General features: G+C 37.0%; 1 protein-coding gene across 1 annotated transcript in view; it reads left to right on the top strand.

The window, feature by feature from the left end:
- The window catches only part of mllt10 (MLLT10 histone lysine methyltransferase DOT1L cofactor), a 57511-nt gene extending 35328 nt beyond the window's left edge, over positions 1 to 22183 (top strand). Inside the window, 11 exon segments of the mRNA XM_028434541.1 lie at positions 266 to 414; positions 4758 to 4875; positions 10503 to 10584; positions 12432 to 12619; positions 15665 to 15814; positions 15915 to 15958; positions 17432 to 17509; positions 17511 to 17644; positions 17867 to 17890; positions 18590 to 18680; positions 19316 to 22183. Coding sequence (XP_028290342.1) covers positions 266 to 414; positions 4758 to 4875; positions 10503 to 10584; positions 12432 to 12619; positions 15665 to 15814; positions 15915 to 15958; positions 17432 to 17509; positions 17511 to 17644; positions 17867 to 17890; positions 18590 to 18680; positions 19316 to 19567 — 1310 coding nt within the window. The 3' untranslated portion in view covers positions 19568 to 22183.
- Positions 22184 to 22813: the final 630 nt, after the last annotated feature.

The following is a 22813-nucleotide window of genomic DNA, read 5'->3' as shown; positions in this document are numbered from 1 at the left end:
TATTTTAAGTGCGTTTTGTTCAATTTAAAATGTGTTTTGTTTTATTTTGAGTGGTTTTTGTGTTAATTTAAGTGTGTTTTCTTTTGTTTAAAGTGTATTTTGTGTTATTTTAAGTGCTTTTTATTTTATTTTAAGTGCGTTTTGTCTTATTTTTAAGTGCGATTAGTTTTAAGTGTGTTTTGTTTTATTTAAAGTGCAATTTCTGTTTTATTTTAGTGCGTTAGAGCAGATAACGTCAACGTTGTGCCTGTTTTCCGTCCCTCAGGTGTTTTCTCTGTTGCCGAGGGGCCGAGTCCCGTAACCATGGGTGGAGCCTCTTCTGAGTCATCACAGCAACCGCAGCCCACACCCTCTTTAGCTCCTCCCTCTCCGTTCGCCGCCTCGACGCCCCTTAGCGGCACAGCCTCCACGCACGTGAGTCCAACCTACACACACACACACACACACACACACACACACACACACACACACACACACACACACACACACACACACACTCCTAATTCTACACATTCGACATTTGTTTATTTTAAAGAATTTCTGCGGTCTGTGGGAAAACAAATAAGCCAAAAGCACCACAATTAAACAACTTCCGTAACCAGATCTCTTATTAATCCCCAGCACGATAATTACGTGTGAAAAGTGTGTGTGTGTGCGCAACCTTGTCTTCCCAGTTATTCTGCAGCTGATGTTTAGGCTCCTCTGTGGAGGGTGTCTCTGTTTTATTTATTCATTCACAAAAATCTGCATTTATTATTATTATTTATGTCAAGTTTATTGACATATAATATAATTCAGTACTTCTCCTTACACATTTAGAAAAGTCTAGTTTAGTGTGATGAGATGTGTTGCAATTAACTTCATAAAAATACATTTGGCACCGGTTTAACTGTACAAAATTATGTTGCGTGTTGAATATAAAGCACTTTTGGCAAAAACACACATTAACTGTTTATTATGTATGAATGTGAGCTAGAGTTAAGGGTGGAAATGTACAACATTTCTAATTTTAAAAACCAACGTCTGGATTACTTTTTTACAAAATATAAAAATCTTAAAATAAGAAAAAATACATTTTAATTTAGATTTTTTTTAAAACATGAATTATTTGCTGGTTTGGGCTAAATTGTAATTGTAATCGCTTAATTTATAATTAAAATTATGACAATTATTTTTGTAATTGAAAAAATCTGTTGCTGGAAATTCTATCAAAACTTTCATTTACAATTTGATTAGATGCAAACATTGAGAACCATGTTACAGTTCTATGGCTTATACACGTGTAATTAACAATTAATAAAATTTGTTTTTTTAATCAACTTTCCCCACTACCTGTAAGTTCTCTTGAGGAGAGTTCTACCATTTTCTAAATAATTTAAATGGTGGGGTATATTGACAGAAAAAAAATGCTCAGACGCCCACACCAAAAATATTAATACCAATATTTGCATCGATTAGGAAGTCTAACAAGATAACACAAGAGGAAGGTTACATTTTATGGGCTCATTTTTTAAAGGCTCAGCAATTGTGATTAATTATAAATTAACTTTAGTAATTGAGAATGTAATTTATTTTCAAGGGAAGAATAATTATTTTAATTGTAATTGGGGAAAAAATGGTGGTCCCCGTAATTGTAATTGAGTTGTAATTTAACATGGATAATTGAAGACTTAATTGAAAATTTGAATTGACCCCAACCCTGATTATTTGACATACTTTTAAATAATTGAACACATGCTGTTCAAATCCTAATATTAAGAAGCAGCCATAAAGTACAAAAATCCTTAATAACAAGATTTTTTGAAATGTTTTTTTTTGTAACACTTTAAAAAAATAAAATAAAATTAACACAAGGTTAAAAACTGCCTTTTTTTTCTAATGGCTGATTTTAACCCTTTCATACACCACGCTTTGTCTGTCCATCTTCCCTTTTACACACACACACACACACACACACACACACACACACACACACACACACACACACACACACACACACACACACACACACACACACACACACACACACACACACACACACACACACACACACGACCTTCCTCCTCTCTGTCCCCGTTCATTTCTTTTTTCCTCCTCCGTTGTCCTGTGATGTAACGACATCTGACAAGCTCCATGGTCGGGATGGAGAGATGGATTGTGGGAGGGTGGGGATCGTGGTCTCTCTCTCTCTCTCTCTTTCCCTCTCTCTCTCTCTCTCTCCCTCTCCCTCCTCTCCCCTCCTGGCTCCTCACTGCTCGACCCACACTACTGAAGACAGGAGGCCCAGGGAAGCCCCGGGAACGCAGCCTGTGTATGGAAACCTCTTTGCGTATTGTTTACTACAGAAGTCAGACTTTTTTTATTGTAATTTTAAGAAAAAAAAATATCAAAGGGTTCCTGCGGATCCTTTTAAAGGCATTGGATTCATGAATCTAAAAATAAGAATAATAAAAATGATTTGTCATTAAAATGTATTAAATCAATGTTTCGAAAGTCTTACATTTTAACACAAGTATGTTTTTTTATGATTGTAATTAGTCTCATGTTTCAAAATAAATGTTAACATTAGTTTAAAAAAAAATGAGAAAAAAAAAAATGTATATATATAAAATTTACCGTAACATTGCGCAATCACGACAGCGTGACCAACTATAAAACATTGACGTGGTTGCAGCAGGACTCTGTGCAGACGTACATCGTGTTTGTAGCAACTTTTAACAACATGGAGAAATGTATATTTAAAGAAAGTTGCCTGTTTAACAAAGCTTTTTCTTAATGTTTTTTGTATTTTTGTTGTTTCATAGATTTCATAGATTTTTTAATGTGTATTTTACTGTCACTCTGTGTATTTTTGTGTTTACTTTGGGGGCCACTAGTTGCACATCTGCACTAGACACTAGAAAAAATTGTGTTTGCTGTGAAGTCGGTCTTAAAGTTAATTTAAAATGGTATTAGAAAGTCTTGAATTTAATTTGACTGAAGCTGTAGGAACACTGTATCAAAGTATTACATTTTTTAACGCTCCTATTTTCCTTGGGGTCAATTTGACCCCATTCTATGTTCATCATTAAAAAAATAATAGATGACTATTTTTGCCTCATTCTTCATATTTTATGACTTTGCCTAATTTCATGGGTAGAATTGATTGAGCATAAAATCATCATGATATTTATTCAATGAGCTGTACGTGTATATTGCACACATTGTCGTTCCTCTGGGGTTAACCCCAAGCTGGTGTTAAAGTTTGTTGTAGAACTTATTAAATATAAAAAATGAAATCACTAATAATATCTCCTCAGCTTTCATCCTTAACTTTACAAACCTCCGTACACTTATTCCCACTGCGTTGTCTCCTTTACATTCTCTAATTTGTGCCATCAGCCATTTTAGAAGTCCCACCCCCCCACCCCCCACACTCCACTTCCACAGCCCTTATTTGGGAAATGCCCTAATTGGATTAAAGTCTCCGCATCAGAAACACTTTGTCAGCGTGTCAGCGTGCTGTCAGGGTGCAGAGACACTCAGCACCTCGTGTGTATGTGTGTGTCCAACATTGTAATGAGCCACGGATTCATAACATACTGATTATTTTCTGTTCTGACCAAAGAACTCGTACACACATCATCATCTTAAACTACAGTAATTGAACAACACTTAAAAGTCCAGGATGATGCTATTTTTCACTCATCTCCATTTGTTCTAAGAACCCCAAAAACATAGTATTTGAGGTTTATTTTCCCAAACTGGATACTTTATACCAGTGTTCAAATGGTATTACACAATGGCACTACAGGGGGTACTTGAGAGAGTGTAGAAAAAAGATTATAATAACTAGTACAGTGCCCATCTGAGGTATGTATTCATATTGACATTAACAGGAGTTCCACAGTGTGGATGGGAAAATGAATGGGATATATATATATATATATATTTTTTTTTTTTTTTTTTCTCTTTCTCTTTTGGCAGCAACAACATCACCAAAATGTAATCAGCTGTTCCTTGACCCATTATCAACATTTCCTGAAAATTTCATCAAAATCCATTCATAACTTTTCAAGTTGTCATGTATAGACAGACAGCGTTGCACTGCATTAGCTTTGCATTAGCATTAGCATAGAATAGAACACTGATGATTAAGTCACTGTTGATGACATCATCAGTTTGCAATTTGATTTTAAATTAGTCTTTAAATGAAGACACAATAAATGAGAGAAAAATACACAAGATCACTACAAAATACACAAAGATAACAGAGAAACAGACAAAAGAAACAATCACACGACACCAAAAAACACACACACACAGAGATAATAATTTAAATAATACCAACAATACACAAAAACAACAACAAAAACACAGAAAATAAGAGATAAATACACTGAATAACAAAAAGAACAGATAAACAACAACAACAAAATATACACATTGACACAAAAAACACAACATGATGATAGAAATTATCTTGATTAGAACATGAACTAAAAATACAAGAGTCAGTCTTGGTCCCACATCAGGAGGGAGATGACAGGAAATTATAAAAACTACAAAAATAAATCTAATTAGGAGGCACTAAATACTGTTTTTTCCACTTATTTACAACATGAGATTCTCTAAAATGTGTGTAATCATTAATTAATTCCATCATTATCATCTATAATGATGGAATTCTGAGCAAAATGTGGTAGGATGACATAAGGGAGGACTTGAGCCAAAAAACGATTGAGAACCACTGCTTTATACGATTCCTCTTTCCACAGGTGAGCAACATGCCAGGCTCGGTCTTCAACCTGGCCCCGCCCCACATGTTTGGAAACAGGCTGAACCCCAATTCATCGATGGCGGCGCTCATTGCTCAGTCCGAGGCCTCGTCAGCAGGTTCGGAATCAGAACTTCATGTGACAAATCTGTGCATTCATAGAGGAGAAAAGAGACGGAGATATAGGTCACGGTCCAGAGGTCAGGGGTCAGCGATATACTAAGGCCCCTCCCACTAAGATCAAATTACACAGCTCTGGTAAACACAAACGTAGATCGCTGTGGGTGATGTTAGCATAGTGTGTTAGCATGCTGCATTAGCACTGAGGAGCTGATGAGCGACTAAGACGAGGTTCGGCTAATCACGAGTAGCTGCTTCCTGATGTGAGACATCTGGAGAGAGCGCTAAGGGGAGGAAACTGTTCGTGCTGCTGGTCAGCACTCATCAAAGCCAGATCTACTCTGACCCCCAGGTCAGCTCACTAATCAGGCTGACTGACAGGGGCCACAGGCGTGTGTGCGTGCGCGTGTGTGTGTGTGAACCAGACAAAGCAGAACTTGTGTCTAGTTAAGAGTGAGCTTTGTGCACATTTCTAACAGTTTTTAATGTTTCTGGGACCAAACTTAGTTCTTCGAGTGTAATTCTAGGAGTAATTTGTGAGTTTGAGGCAGTAAATAGTGTTTTGTCTCCTTTTCCTTTCAAAGTACTTGGTTTTTTTATGTTGTTTTTTTTTACACATTAGCACCTAAAGGTTACTTAAGATCCACAAACTTCCTAAATCTTAATATGTTCAAAACTAGAGCTATTTCAAACTAAAACATACAACACTGAGCTTTTTGCACATTTCTAACAGTTTTTAATGTTTCTGGGACCAAACTTTGTTCTTTGAGTAATTCTTGGAGTAATTTGTGAGTTTGAGGCAGTAAATAATGTTTGATCTCCTTTTCCCTCGGCTTTCTTCAAACTACTTAATTTTTTACGTTTTCTTTTGGACATATTAGGACCTGAAGCTTACTTAATATCCACAAACCTCCTTAAAATCTCCTTAATATGTTCAAAACTAGAGCTATTTCCAATTTAAAAAAAAAAAAAAATTGTGAGTTTGAGGCAGTAAATAATGTTTGGTCTCCTTTTCCCTCGACTTTCTTTAAATTTCTTTTTTTTAATGTTTGTTTTGTTTTACATATTGGGACCTAAAGCTTACTTAAAAGCCACAAACCTCCTTAAAATATATTTTTGTGTTAATATGTCCAAAACTAGAGCTATATAAAATTACTATTTGAAAACACATTCTTACCACAGTCTAATTCTCAATTGCACGATTATTAAAAAGTAAATGTTTGGAAAATAATCTACATAGTGTTAGTAGTAATAATTATTTATCTATTTATCTTTTTTTTTTTTTTTTTTTTTAAAAAACAACCTTTTAAAAAAATAAAAAAGGAAAAAAAAAAACTAATACTTAAGTGCCACAAACCTCCTAAAAATGTATTTTTTGTGTTATTATGTCCAAAACTAGAGATATTTAAAACTAAAACACATTCTAACCACAGTTTAATGGTTAATAGCATGATTATTATTAAGTATTTAATTTAAGTTACAATATCAGAAACAAACCATCAAATTATATTTTATAAAAAAAAAGGTTTACCTTTTGCTTCCACAACAGATTCTGATTCTGTTAAGTTCTTAAAATTATTTATCAAAATAAAAAAGTAAGCAGTGTATTTTTTAAAAATATATGCAATTAACTTCCAATTTAAAAACTTAGTGACCTGGCGTTCACGTGCTTTACATGTTAGTGCAATTAGTTGGTTTTTTTAGGTTAAAAAACACAATTGAAAAAATCGATTTGGACATTTTTAGAATCTATGTGATAATCGCCTTGTGAAATATCACGAAATCTTGCTGAGTCGGTTATTTCTTACACCCTTAGTAATTATTATAAATGATCTATTCATTGGTTTGTGGAGCAATACATTAATCAACTCTCTGCATAGAGTTATTAAAAGACTGAACGAGTCCCAATCGTCAGCGTGTTGAGGTCATGTGAGCACAAACATCCAAGGTGTGTGCGTGTGTGTGTGTGTTTAGTGTTTGTGTGGCTTGTTTATTTTGGCAGCTCCTTTCACTTCACTGTTAAGCATCTGGAGGGAGGTGCCAGAACGGAAAGGGTGGAAAAGGGGGCTCGCAAAAAAAAGGAATAAAACCAAGCAACGGGACTAGAGTGGTGACCCGGTGGGGCGAAAAGTGGAGGGGAGTTTGTGTGTGTGTGTGTGTGTCCATGTGTGATTCATTACTCTCACTGAGGAAAATGAAAAGGAGCGTCTGGCCAGAGGCCCAGAGGGAGTGTGCACGTGCACGTATGGGCGTGCGTGTGTTAGATATGTAAGTAGAGGCTGAGTTTTTCACATTGTAGAAGTTTTTTTTTTTTTAGTGAATATTCAAAATAAGAGCAGGAACAAACCCAACGTGAATGTTTTCTTATCGATGCCAACTTTAAAGTGAACTAAACTCTAAAACGTTAAAGCCATTATTGTGGCTCCTTTGTTGCACATGTGAACCTTTAGTGCAGTGGTTCACAACCTTTTTTTGGATCGTGACCCCATTTTTTTTCCTAGAATTCGTTTGTTGTAATGTAGAGTACAAAGACAGGATTCATGACAAGTTTTGCCAGCTCAGATATTATGTATTTATTTGTAATTTTTTTTGAAAATCAACCAGTTTTCTATTAAATTTGTCTTTATTTGCTTTATTTTTTTAATACATATTTTACATTTATTTTTTTACTGCATATTATTAACTATATTTATATTTATCAAGAAAATAAAGTTGTTTAAGATTGTATTTTATTTTGAAAAACAATAATAATCAATATTCCAAAACGTTATTTTTAATTTTTTTTTTTTTTAATCAATTACCCTTTCTAGATTTGAGGTGACTGCATTTAAAATCTAGTTGATGCCATATGGGGTCCCAACCCCAAAGTTGAAAAGCACTGCTGTAGTGGCACCACAAAAATGACAAAATCTCAAAAATCTTTTAAAATGCTAATTTAAAAGTAAATAAATTTGCTGAAAATTAATTATTTAACACAATTTCCAAACACACTTGTGACCTTTTTATTTTTTTATATATTTATTGTTTTTAAAGAATATGAACGTATAAAGTACAAAATTTTAGATGCCAGCTTTCTGTTTAATTTGTATTTATTTTATTTTTATACATACTTTACATGTATTTATTTATCCTATCCATCTTTTTTATTTACTGTTCCTTTATTTTCTATTTGTGTATTTATTTATTTTCTCGAGTACGCCCGTAACTCTGAATTTTCCCACACTTTTTCACCACGTGTGACGTTCTAGATTTAAAGCGTATTAACCACAGTCTCTGCTCTCCTGTGAAAGTCCAGTGTTTTTAGCTTTTAGCCGTGATTCTCACTGTGGAAAATGATAATTCCACTTGTGCTGCAGTCGAAGCTGGAGACGAGCAGTGTGTTTAGAGGAAATAGTCATAACATTAGCGATAATGGGAGCTGATGAACGATGTTTTGAGCTGTTCTCGAGCACCCGTCGTCTCCAGGAGGAAGATTTGGCTCAGGAAGACGTCTTCATGTCGGCGTTAAGTTAACCCTGTCAGTGTCAGTGCAGCTCTGTTCTCCATAAACGTGTCATTGAGCTTTAATTATTTTAGTTTCTGTATCAATCAGTGCTTCTCTCAATCCATTTATTTAGTTGTTTTTAATGCCTTGTGTTACAGTTTGATGTAAAAAAGCCTCAACTGAAGAAAAACCTGGATATATTGTAATTTGAGTTGTTGTATGTTAAAAACTCCAGCTTTAACTATTTCAGAAAAGTTGATTTACTTAAATATTTTTCATTTTGAGTTGTTTCTGCCAGTAGTCTCTAATTGTATTCAAATAAACCGGATAGTATTCATGTGAATTAGTGTATAATTAACTGATGTGTTTTGACTGCCGTCAGTCTTCCTCAGAGGCATCTCTGCAAATTTCAAAGTAAATTTCTTGAAAAAAGTCTGAATAAATGAAACTTTAACATGTTATTTAGAAAAAAAAGAGAAAATGATCTTGCTCGATGTTAATTTTTTTAAAATTATAACTAATGGAGGAAAGTAATTTGCCGTCGTAAAATTATTATTTTTTTAAACTTAAATAAATTGATATTTTGTATAATCTTTTGACGATATAGATTTTTAACCATTTTTTTCATGTGTTTTTTGTGTGCCTATTAAAAAAACAAACGCAAAAAAACGCTACATTTTATTGATAATGTAAAATTAAATTAAATTGATTAATGCTGTCAGGGTGACCATGCGATCATATCATCTTTTTACATCTTGTCTGGCCGGATTTTACAAACTCATCAAAATGTCCGGGTTTCCCAGGGACCCTGAACGCATCTTGGGGAACACGTTAATTTAAATGACTGTAACTCCACTAATATTTGCTTTATCTGTGTAATTCCAGCAGTTTCTGAAAGCTACAGAGTTGTTCTTTACATCCAGTATAATTTTATTGCGGTAATTCTACTCACACACTATGTTAAAATTAAAGATGCCGCTTTTGTTTTGACAAAATGATCACACACAAGGAAAAGAGAAGAGAGACTAAAGTCCAAGATGTATTGAAAGAGACCAAATACTGGTGGATTTAATTAAAAAATATCAGCATGAAGCTCCTCCTGGATGATTAAACCTCCATGAAGGTTCAGAGAGGGATTTGAAAACCAAGGAACCACTGGGAGAAACTTAGAATGTAGGAAGTTATGGTACATTTTCCATCATTGGGTCTTGACCTAAAGCTGAGTCAGCATAAGGCCATGGGATGTAAAGTTTCACAGTTATTTATTAAAGTCTATATTTAATGATTATTTACTGTTCTGTTCACTGTTCTCATTGTTTCAATGATTGAGAGACTTTAAGAAGGTTTATGTGAGATTTTTCAAGGACATATTGTAATAAGAAATTATAAAGGTGATTGACTAAAGTCATTTTTTAAATCTTTGTGATAAAGAGGAAAAGTATTATGAACATTAACAACTTATTTATTATACTGTACTTTGACTAAAGTGGCAATTATTATCCAGCTTTTTGTTAACAAATATCCCAGTCCCATTGTGTGTTTTTCTTCCTTTTGTTTATTTTTGTTCTTTGGTGTAATTTTGTTGTTCTTTTGTGTATTTCTCCATTTATTTGTAGGTTTTTTTTGTGTATTTTTTGGTCTCCCATTGTGCACTTTTTTCTTCTTTTGTGTATTTTGTTGTCCTATTAAGAATTTGTGTTGTTCTTTTGTGTATTAATCTGTTCATTTGTATTTGCATTTACTTTTGAAGCCGCAAGTTGCCCAGGTTTTTAATTTTTTTTTCCACTGTGATGTTATTTTAGCCTGCGTGGCATTATTTTTTTTAATCAGCAAAAAATTTAACGCTGAATTATCTTTCTGGTATGACTTTATTGGAATAAAAATTATTGAGATTTATATCGTGGATATATCGCCATTTTGAGAAAAAATATAGAAATATGAATTTTGGTCCATATCGACCAGCCCTAGTTAGAAGTTAGATTTATGAAAACGTTTAGTACTTTTTGAGTATGATGTGGTTGTACCAAGTGTCCTCTTTTTTGGAAATTGTAATATGGTCACCCTCGTGTTAGTCGATAAACATGTAAACATGCTTGATACACATGAGTTAATACGGTTGTGTGTCTGCGTGTGTGTGTGTAGATCAAGAAGTTGGAGACGGCAGCGGCAGCAGTGTGGGAGCGCAGGGTTTCTCCGTTAAAGCTTCTCCCAAGACCACCCCACGGTGAACACACACACACACACACACCCTCTCTCCCCCACTCTCTTCACATCATTCCCCGCTCTCGCCTTTTATTCTTCGTTTATTCTGCATTTTCCCTCCACCGGCCCCCTCGCCCCCCTCTTTTTCTCCGGCCCCTCTCGCTCTCACACACTCTGACACACACACACACACACACACTCTCTCCTTGCTTTTAAGCCCCTTCAGGCATTTCTCGCTCCTCCAGCCAACGATAACTTGTGTTTTTTGACGGAGGCAATCATCCGTCACGTCCAGAGAGATGTTTTTCTTCTCGTCCTGTTCTCACACACAGAAGAAGCGTGTGATGATTTACTCTATGTCCTGCTTTTTTCTTTGGGAATGATCACACGGATCCATCGGGATGGGAACGTTAAACTGTTTGGTGTGTTTTCGTTTGATTTTTCTACTTTGTGGACTGGGTGATTTTACTTAAAAAAAAAAAAAAAAAAAAAAAAAAAAAGGTGGGTTAAAGTTATGTCGTTAACGCTGTGGGGATTCATGGTAAATTATGAAATGAATAGGAAATATATTTCTTTTTAAAGTAGCAAATAGAGCTGGGCAATATATCGCGATTCAAGATATATCGAGTTTACTACTTTGGCGTTGTAGAAAAATACAATATTGATTATAATCATATTATTGTTGATTTAAAGTTTTTATTGCTGATGTTAATGTTCTTATTGATTTTAAACTGTTCAATATTTTTCATTGCACTTTTTAATAATGTGAAGCACATTAAATAGCCTTTTGTTTGAAATGCTCTATGCAAATACATTTCCCTTACCTCGCCTATAACGATATATTTTTACTTTATAGCTTATTTTGTATTAAAATACTCGTTTTAGGAGTCCCTGCTTTCACTACTTCTCTGGAACAGCATTAAAAAGCACAGTTCAATGGATTTCCGAGTGCGTTCTAACCCAGACCTTCCCCTAAACAAGCCACACTACAGAATTCACTCATACATGCTGTCCCTTAGGGGAGAAAAAGTCAAAAATGGCACATTTTGTGCAGCTGGTAATAAATGTGCCTGTGTGGCATTTTGCATCAGCAAATTCAACCCAAAATTGTCTTTCTGGTAAGGCTGGGCAATATGGACAGAAACTCATGTCTCTATATGTTTTCTCAAAATAGTGATGTACGATATAAATCTCTATGTTTAATTCAAATAAAGTCAGACCACAAAAACAATCCAAGGCAAATTTGCTGATGCAAGAAGAGCTGCACAGTATGAGCAACTTGTAATCTTGATATATTGCCCAGCCCTACTTTCTGGTTAGATTTTTAGTTAAAAATGTCATGATTTATACTGTATATTGTCATTTATATATAAAAATATCGAGATATGAATTTTGGTCTGTATTGCCCAGCTCTAGTAGCAACATTAATATTTATTATTTTAAAAAATAAGGTTTTTTCTGTATATTTAGCATTGGTTTTATATTCTGTGAAAAGTTTGATACTTTCAAAGTAAAAGTCTTGACTATTTTGCACATTTTGGTACATTTTTCTCTCCCGCTGTTTCTTGTTCTCCTCGTTCACACCCAACAGATTGTCTGAGCACACGTGAGATTTATCGCGTGCAGTCGCAGCCTTTTTCCTCCTCCTCTCCCTGTCACTCCTTCTCTCAGCTGCTCGTCTCCGAGCTCTCACCCGCAGACAGAAAGCCTGGCCCCTTTTCATTAGAGGCCACTGTAACAACAAATTGATGTAGTTTTATAGCCAGCAGTGTCTATGTTTGTCTGACGTTTATGTTGGGTCGTTAATCTCCCCCATTGACCTCTCTATCCCTGTCCACGCTCTCTCTCTCTCCACTCCACTCTATTCAGCTCTCCCATTGGTGGCCTGCAGATCCGCTATGACTCTTCGGGGTCGTTGCCGGGGCCTGGGCTGGGGTTGCTAGGGGCGGGGGGAGGTGAGACAATGCCTCCGGTGGCCACCAGCATCGAGCAGCTCCTGGAGAGACAGTGGAACGAAGGGCAGAGTTTCCTCCTGCAGCAGGGAGCGCAAGGAGACGGTGGGTACTGGTAGTGGTACTGGTACTGGTCCCAATGCGGACTAAAATACAGAAGTTGTTCTGGTAGCTGGAGAGGTGCCAGGGCACTTCTCGAGCACTGTCGAGGTGCCCTTGAGCAAGGCATCAAACCCCAACACTGCTCTGGTGCGCTCCTTTCATTGTGGAAGCATCCCCTCTCTGACATCTCTCCATTGATGCATGTTCACAGGTCCTGTTTGTGCCTGTGTGTGTGAGAAGCATGTCCCTAAAAAAAAATAACAGTGTAACATAATTTCCCTTCAGGGATTATTAAAGTAATTAAAATTTAAAAAAATAATAATAATAATTTAAAAAAGAATAAAGTCGAAGATTAAAGTTATAAAAAACAAGATTAAAGGTAAGGTAGGTAATTTTCTCCAGATACACTTTTTTAAGTTTTTGGTTGAATTTTTTTTTTGTCCTGACATAAATTCAGATCTTATGTGCTTTGAATAAGTAATGAAGAAAATCTGTCAACTGTATCAGCTGTAAATCTGTAAAAACTTCTCGACCCCTCGCGTGCACGAGCTCACACTTACAGCGCATCACCAGTGACAGACTTTAAAACAGAGTTTTTAAGTCTTGTTTTTTAACATATATAATGATACATTTTAGTGTTTACTTACTGCTGAATGAGGCTTGAGACAATGTAGTTTCTACACAATACAAGCGATGAACTGAGGTCCACTATTGGCGCTCATGCATGTGAGTGAGGGGTGTGGCTTTAGAGGAAGCACAGAGGGGAGAGGGCAGGTAAAAGCGCAGCACTCGGAGGATGCTACTTTCAGAATCTTGCTAGATTAAAATTACCTACCCTGCCTTTAAAGTCGAAATTTTGAAACTTAAAATACAACATCACGATAAAAGCCAAAGGTTTGCTAATAAAGTCAAGTCGACTGAAGCCGACGAGGGCCAATTCACCATATATGACAACAAGTCTAATCTAGACATTATATTTCAACTTTTGTGTCGAAAATTTCTCCATTAAAATTGGCCCTAATCCTCTTCCGTAGCAGTGGCAATGAACGTTAGCTATTGACTATTAAAATCCTGTAGATTTAGACACGTTGCAATGCAAAGTGCAGCATAAACGCAAAAATCCGTCACTCTCAATCTTCTTATCGCCCAATTTTCCGGCAAATCACCAATGGTTAAGAAGCCTGACGATTTTGGCCAATCCCTATATTTTTTTTATTTTTTTTTTTATAACTGACAATATACACCTTGTAGGTTCCAATCTTATTTTATTATAAATCATTGATCAATACTCAACTCAATACAAACTTGTTTTAACTGCACATGAGGTAGTTATCTCAAATATAAATGAAAAGTTTAAAGTATCGCTGTCCAAAATACTAAATTATATCCTATTTCTTTAGTTTGTTTTAACTAAATGTGTGTAACAGGTTACACTGCAGACCTGTTTGAAGCTCTTTGCCATAAATAAAGTGCACAACAGTATTTTTGTTTTAAAAATAAAGAAAGGTTTAAGACAAATGATGACAAATGAACAAAACATCCTAAAACACCAATAATGTGTCCTTTCATGTAGAGCAAAAAGAAGAAAAAATGTCCAAATGCAGCAGCTTTGTGGATGTTTAAATGTAAAAATATTAATAAAAAATAACTACAGCCTGCAGGATAAAAACTCCTAAAAGTCAAACATTCGTGAAAAAATAAATAAAATGCAGCATGTGTAGTAGTTCTCAGACTTATTGCAGTCACTTGTACTTTAGTGGCAGCGTGGCAATAATAACTGGCTCTTTGCTCCCACTAGCTTTAGCATTAGCTTGATTGCTAGCTTCAAATGCTGCTTATTTAGAAGGTGTGGTGGTTTCTTAAATGGCGAATGAGGTAACATTTTTTTGCAGCTCCACCACGATTTATTTCCACGTTATATGAATTACAAATTGCGATCCTTTGCGCTCTCATTTTTTTTTATGTAAAACTGCCAAACTGTGCATCCTTAGTTCCTCTGCTGAGAGGAAGATCGTTTTGGGAAGTTTTGACTGGCCTGTAATCAGTTTTACAGATTTTCTCCTTCTTTAATCACATTTGTAAGAAATGTTTACAAATACTTTGTCAGAATTACTTTATTAAGTAACGAGGAAACCTTTGCTCTTTGAGCATTGGTTTATCAGTAGACATTTGACCTTTAAAAAGGTCAAACCGTAGATATGTAGCCGTTCATAAGAATGAAGCGTATGATCCCAGAGGGGATGGGGGGGAGGGGGGCAAAATGAAACGACTGGAAAAGGTCAAAGGCAGCGCAGAAGGTTAGCACACCCTGGACCGACCACCGGTCCACCCACACCTAGACTCAACTGTCAGTCCATGGTCGTCCAAAAAAACATCTCAGGAACTTGAAATCCCCACAGTCACTATCCATAATCCATACTTTTAGCGTCACTTCCTGCTTTTATTTGTAGTTGGTGTTCATATTATTTTTTTATGTTTTAGGTGTTAATCAAATAAAAATCATGCAGGTGAAGCCGTTTGCTGGATTTTCCTCTTCGGTGCTACAAATCCCAAATTATATATTTATTTATTTAGAACGAACGAACGAATAAAAAAAAAAGTAGATGAAAACGAAAATAAATGAACAAATCTCATCAGAAATCTCTATAAAATAAAAAGTAAATTTCAATGTAAAACACATATGATTCGTTCGACAAGGAGTAGGAAGAAGCCTAGAACAAATGCAAAATCCAATGAAATAAAGTCAAAGGACAATACGAATAAATACTCCACATTATTAATAAAAACATAACGAAAACTAACAAAATTAACTGTCAATGTCCCTGTTCCTTTTAGATCCTTACAGGATATGAATAAATATATCCTTGCGTCTATTCATATCTGAATACAATGATGGGGTCTTTGTGGATGTTTTGAAGCTTTTTTTAACCTCAGTGAGACGTAACCAGGTTAAATAAAGGATAGAGACTGTTAATGTTATAAACGTGTAATAATGAGTCCCTGGACTGTTCTGATGACTCGGTCGTGTCTCCTGTTGTTTCCTCTCAGTGGTGGGAATGTTGAAGTCTCTGCATCAGCTGCAGGAGGAGAACCGGAGGCTGGAGGAACAGATCAATAATCTGACCATGAAGAAGGAGCGACTGCAGCTCCTCAGCGCTCAGCTATCAGTGCCTTTCACACCGTCATCAGCCTCCAACGGTATTACTGCACACACACAGAGACATTATGAATATAGTTTGTACAGTTTAACACTGACTGTTTATCAGTTTTCCTGATTTCATCTCCACTTTGGTTCCAGATGGGAAGGGAATGACGGACTCATCTTTACCTGCTGCTGCTCAGGTACAAACAGCAGCCTACGCACCACACACACATATATATATATATATATATATATATATATATATATATATATATATATATATATATATATATATATATATATATATATATATATATATATATATATATTAGGGCAGGGATGGGCAACATAATCACAGCGGGGGCCGCAAAAATGTGATTGTATCTGTTCCAAGGGCCACATTATAAACATTAATGTCAGCATTTAGAATACATTTTTCTGTCATTTTGTGTGTTTTTGGAGTTGTGTGTTTTTGTTGTAATTATGTTTATTTTTCTGTCATTTTCCGCATTTCTATTGTCGATATGTGTGTTTTTGGGGTCACATTTTGTATTATTGTTGTTTTCATTGACAGTTTGTGTCTTTGGAGCGATTGTGTAATGTGTTGTTTTTTTTGTAGTAATTTTGTGTATTTTTGGAATGTGTGTTTTGTGCATTTTGCTGTCGATTTGTGTGTTTTGGGAGTTATTTTGTGTGTTATGTTGGGCTTTATATTCCTTCCAACTTCTTGAAAAGCAATTTTTGGGGATTTGCTTTGTGGGCCGCACAAAATTAGACCGAGGGCCACATGTTGCCCCCGGGCCACCAGTTGCCCAGGTCTGTATTAGGGTGACCAGATTTTTTAAAACGCAAAACCGGGACAGTAATTTAACCCAAAGAATTGGCATAATGCTTTTATTTGTAATGAACCAAATTTAAAGTGGCTGTCAGTAAAAAAAAAAAAAAAAAAAAAAAAAAAAGCAACATTTCAAGTTGAATTTTAACACGTTTTTCTTTCTTCTTTCTTATACTCTTATATTAACAATATATGATTAAAAAAGCTTTTTAAACTGGTTTATATTGCCGCTTTGTTTGATTTCATCCTTTAGGCCATCGATGTCCAACTCATTTTAGTTCAGGGGCCAAATACGGACCCGTTCGGTCTCAAGTGGGCTGAACAATTTCAACTTTAATGTGCTATAGTTTGTACTTTTCCACTTATAAATTAGACATAAAGTATAAAAGGCATCAGCAATATCTAAGCAATAAGGGACAGATACTTAAATATTCTTTATTTGTCTATTTTTGACCAATTTTTATTTACTTTGGGGGTACGTTGTGGAATATTTTGAGAAAAATTGCAGGAATTTGGAAAAATTGAGTTCTTTCACAACCATTTGCAACTGTATTATTTCATTATACATTTATGTATACCTATATGTTGTTTTGTTGATACTGTATACATATTGAAAAACATGGGACTGAAGGGCCAGACTTGGCCTCCGGGCAGTTCCATAATTTAACCTCTGCAAATAATACATAATGCTTCTGTCGCTTTTCCTACTTAATGTTGCATTCTTACATTTTTTGTGTTTTATTATTTAAAAAAAAGGTATGCATCGTCATAAAAAACAGAAAATCCTCAAATCTGCTTTATATGTTGTATTAACAAGGTTTCTCTCTCTCTCCTACAGGACAGCATGTCGTGTGGCGGCCACAGCAGCAGTGGCTCCGCCTCCTCCCTCTCCACCCCTCCCTCTGTCTCTCAAAGCCCCCCCCCAGCCCCAGCTGAACGGCCTGATGGGGGGGATGGTGGGAGCGTTGAACGGCGTGATCCAGACGCCTCCGGGCAGCGGCAGCTCACACGCGCACACGACGGGAGCGACGTCGCTAGCCGTCAGCAACAGGTACGCTAACCTGCGACAGAACGCACGCAACGTCATATCAGCGTTCCCAACACGTCTTCCAGCTGTCAGAGGATTAACATGCTCCAGATGTGCAGAGCGTTGGCCTATAAGAGCCTATTAAAGCTAGAATAATCCATAACATCAGCACACATCCTTCTCTGGTTTCATTGTGGACTTTCTGCTTTTCTGCTTTTTTCCTCGTGCTTCCTTTCTGGATTCTAGCGTCTCTGCTTCAAATAAAACCAGGTGAGATAATGTGCATACCAGCAGCACACTGGGATTTATAGAAACATTCAGCTGTGTGTGTATTTTTATTTCAGTAAACACGACCTTTAGGAATTTTCTTGTTAAAAAAGCACATTTGCACCTTATTCCTGGGGCTGCTACTTCCTGGTTGCGTTTAGCTTCCTGTGTAAATGCTAAATGGATCACGAAATAAGAAATAGAATATGTAGTATACATACTGTAGATACATACACAAACACACTAAATGTTAACAGATAACTCATGTTTAAATTTAGATTTTTTTTAGCATAAACTATTATTTTGATACAGCTGCTGTCGTTAAAGGGATCCTCCACTAAAACCTTTGAAATGTACTTCTAAATGATCTAAAAACCAGGCTAAATATTTCACTTCAATATAAAACAATGGGATGTTTACAGGCAGTGGGGCCGTGTGACATCATCAATCATGTGATTTCAAGATGGAGGAACACAGGCTTTAACACTGTAAAGTAGTCCCATTTATTAAAAGTTAATAAAACAAACATGGTGCTAAATAATGTGTTTTATTAGCCATAAATAGATTTTAAAGGTTTTAGGCCACAACGGGCACGTCTTTAATCAAACAGAACGTTGCTCTCATAAAGAAATCTACAGTAGCGTCTCCAGGAATAAGGCGTACTCGCTGTCTCACCGATGTTGTGTTTTTTTGTCTTGTCAGCGCGGCGCGGCTCGGCCCCCTGTCAGAGCAACACAGGCTCCTCCTCCAGCAGCACCAGCTGCAGCAGCTGATGTGTGCACAGCCCACCACGGTACACACACACACACACACACACGCCAGAGTTGGGGTGAATTATAATTGTAATCACGTAATTGATAATTAGTTACAATTTTAAAGATCTGTTGCTGTCGTAATGAGAATTAAATTGTAATTGAATATATTTCATATCAAGCTTTCTCACATTTTACCATTTAAAAAAAACTTATACTGACAGAAAAAAGGCTGAGACGCCCACGCCAAAAATATTAAAACCTATATTTTCATTGATCAGGAAGCCTGATAAGGTAATCAATAGATAGGAAAGAAATTAGATGATTATAATTGTTTTTAATGTATTTTACAGCTGATTTAGGACCTGTTAGCATAAGAGATGCTGACAGGACGCTAACACAAGAGGAAGGTTAACTTTTATTAGGTTATTTATTTCAGGCTCAGTAATTGTGATTAATTGTAATTGAACTTGAGTAATTGTATATAACTTTCAAAGGATAAAAAAAATTGTAGTTTTATTGTAATTGGAGAAAATTCTGATCACTGTAATTGAACATGGGTAATTGAAGACGTAGCTGTAACTGAAAAATGTAATTAACCTCGACACACACACACACACACACACACTGTTTAGTGTGTAAATCAGTGAGCTTACTGATGTTTTCTCCTCCTCAGGAGCAGCAGCAGGCGTTGCTCTACCAACTGATGCAGCAGCAGGAGTTGCAGCTCTGCTCCTCCTCCTCCTCCATCCCACTCTCCTCCGCTCAGAGCGCCATCGCCGCCAACCCCTTCTTGGCTCTGCAGCACACACACACACAGGCACACGCACACACACACGCTGACACGCACACACACGTCTCTGCGGCGCAGAAGCCTCGTCTCTCTGAGAAAGCTGTAGCAGCAGCAGCAGGACAGGAGAAGACATGACGCCTCCTTCTACCGTAGTTTGACTTATTTCTCTCTGTGGTTTCAACATGACATCAGTTTATGACTTTAGTTTTCATGTGTTTAAAGTTTCAAATTTACAGAACATTTGTGTGAATTTGTATTTATTTTTGATCCTGGTTTAGCGTTCTTGGTAACACTTTATGGGAAGTTTTATACATAAGGCTGACGTAATTATAACATTAGTGTCACGAAGGCTGTCATTAAGTGTTGTTCGTTCCCCTAACTCTACCTAACCCTAACCCTTTGCTACCCCACCCCTTTGGTACCCTAATCCCACGAAATCCCTCGACCTATAAATGCCAACATAGCTCCAAAGGTGTCATAATTTAGCGAACAACACTTAATGACAGCCTTCATGACACTTTATTATCATGATAACAACAGCGTAATGTCAGCCTTTTATCTATAAAACTTAGTGTTACCAATTTTCTTTCCTTTTCTAGCTTCAGCGCTGCTTCCGTGTTCGTTTTATTTAACGATCTTCGTTTAGGAGTTTGTGTATTTAATGATGATTTTCTGTGTTTGTGGTTAATTTGTAGCACTAGACAAATTATTTGGTGATTTTTGGCCAACAGTGGTTGTTTGTTCTTTGTTCCGGTGTCATTCACAACTTTTCTTTTTTGTTCCCATCTGCTGTTGGACTCACTCAGGGAAAAGCAGCAATACACGGACATGTTTATGTATCAGTATGTAAAGAATGCAGCTCCTGCTGAAGGACTGAACTGGAGCAGATGTTTGTTTGACATCTGTCTCACAGCAGCAACAGCAACAGGCCCAGAGGGAAGATTTGGGTGAGCCTTGTGAAAATATCTCCCTCCACGCGTTTCTTCTTCTTCTCTTGTTTGCGTAGCTCCGTAAAAATGTCAGCGAGCGTCTCCGCTCTGGGCCTGAATAAAAGAAAGCGGAGGCTCCCTCAGGGGAAGTGAAACGTGAAATCACGTTATTCTGATCGTTTCTACTTCCTGTTGGAGCTTCACGCTCACACCTACCTCTCGAGCAGGACCTAAAGGAGCCGCCGGTAGTGGCTCGTCACACAAACAAACAAACAGTCAGGATGGCCAAACAGGGTCCAAACCCAAAGTGCCTGAGGCCAAGGCGGCACAGGGAACATTATATTAACGTCTCACTTACTCCACCTGTTATTTTCTTTTTCTTTTCTTTTTATACCGGTAATCAAAGCTGCGTTGCCACGGCAACTAATTGTAAAAACACTCAGTCATCTTGTCAGGCTGTTTCTGCCACCTCGTTGATAAAACTAATAAATTTGGGTAATACTTTGACTAGAAGTTTTACACATAAGCCTGACATTCATTAGCATGAATAAGTTGTCCATAAGTGTTGTTCGCTAAATTATGACTCATTTGGAGCTATTTTAACATTTTGGGGGGGGGGGGGGTCTAGTGGAGTTTGGCAGGGTTAGAAACTTTACGGGAACGGGCTACAGAACCCTTTTTTTCCCTATAAAAGTAAAATATTTAAAAAAAAAATTCACAAGAATAAAGTAAGATTTGGGTATGAAAGGTGAAGTGCTTTACAGGGATGCACAAAAGTGGGGGAGGGGGTAGGGAAGGGTAGGGTTTTTGGGGATAGACGTAGGGAAGGGAAGGTTGAGTTTAGGGTAAGGAAAAATGGTTAAGGATTAGGGTAAGGAAACATTGGTAATGGTTAAGATAAGGACAAATGGGTTAGGGTTAAGGTAAGGAAAATGGATAAGGAAAAATGGGTGTGGGCTAAGGTAAGGTTTAAGGACCTGGGTAATTAAAGGTGGGTGAAGGATAACACCTTATTCATGCTAATGACAGGCATCATGTTAAATGACAGCCTTTATGTATAAAACTTCAACTAAGTGTTGCCTTAAATCTAACTTAACTTCTGCGCCTTCGAGAGGTCGTCTTACGTCATGCGGTGTTTATTTATCTGGAGTTTTGATAGCGACCGTAAAATGGTATATTTTGAAGAAAATCTACTGGTTTTTGTAATTTAACACTTTTTTTGTACTACTACTACTACTACTACTGTGTCACGGTGAGTTGTTGTTTTTCCCGTACAGTTTGGTCATGCTGTAAAACAAGTTTAAATGACTTCACTGTGTCCTCTGTGTGAAAGCTGTTGTTTTTGTGGGCGGGGCTTGACTTGTACATAGCTGTAATGGGGGCGTGAAACCGTTTTTACCTCGAGTGTAAATACATACATACGTGAACCTTTTTGTCATTGGTGTGTACATAAGTGATCGTGATTGGCCCCGTGCTGAAGGAAAGCCGATGAAGCCTCAGTGTGTGTGCGTGAGTGAAAACCCCCCAAGGACCAGAAAATAAGTCTGATCGTGACTGGACACACAAAATTAATTTATTTTTATATGTGCAGGGAAATTGTTTTTGTTTAATCTGCTTTTTTTTTTTGTTGCTGTCAGGTTTTTTTTTTTTTTTTTTTTACAGTTTTGCACCAATGTTGTTGATAATAATAATAAAAAAATTGTTTTTTTACTTCGGCACCACCTTTTTCATCTGTGCACACGTTTGTTTAGAACCATTTTGTACCAGTTGTAAGAAAAATAATCTGTATTTCAAAACGCAGAAATAAAACACGTTTGAAACATTTGTGGCTCGAAGGCTTTTGTAAAAACATTGAGGAACACTTTGATAGAAAATGTCTTTAGTTTTCACCATAAATGAACAATTCACCAACAAAACAGATTCTGTTTATGTAAAGAAATCAGACAATATTCAAGAAAAAGTACAAAATCCAGATAATGAGTGTTCTAAATTAGACACTAAAGGCTAATAGGTGTGTGTATAAACAGTGTGTGGTAGACAACCAGCATGGGACCACGCAAATGGTAGTTATTTGCGTGGTCCCATGCTATTATTTGCGTGGTCCCATGCTATTATTTGCGTGGTTATCCGCGCCTAACCCCCCCTCGGGGGGTGGGGTGGGGGGGTCGATGGGGTGGGGGGTCTGGGGGTTGGGGGTGGGATCGGTGGCGTGGTGCGCTGGGTCCTTGGCTCCTTGGGGCTTTCTCGGGTGTGTATGGGGGGGCGATGGCTGCCTCTCGGCTTGGGATCTTGGGGGCGTTCGGGGGACTGCTTGGCCGTGGGGTGGTCGCCGGGGGCCCTTAGGCTGCCTGCTCTTGCTGCTGGCCTGACTGCTTCTTCGGGCCCGGGGGCGGCTCTTGGGTTTTGCAGTGGCGGTACTTGGAAATACATTTGTCATGGATGCACTGGCCTT

The sequence above is a fragment of the Gouania willdenowi genome, chromosome 20 (genome assembly GCF_900634775.1).
Source record: "Gouania willdenowi chromosome 20, fGouWil2.1, whole genome shotgun sequence".
NCBI classification, from domain to species: Eukaryota; Metazoa; Chordata; class Actinopteri; order Blenniiformes; family Gobiesocidae; genus Gouania; species Gouania willdenowi.
This window is presented reverse-complemented; position numbering and strand designations above follow the sequence as displayed.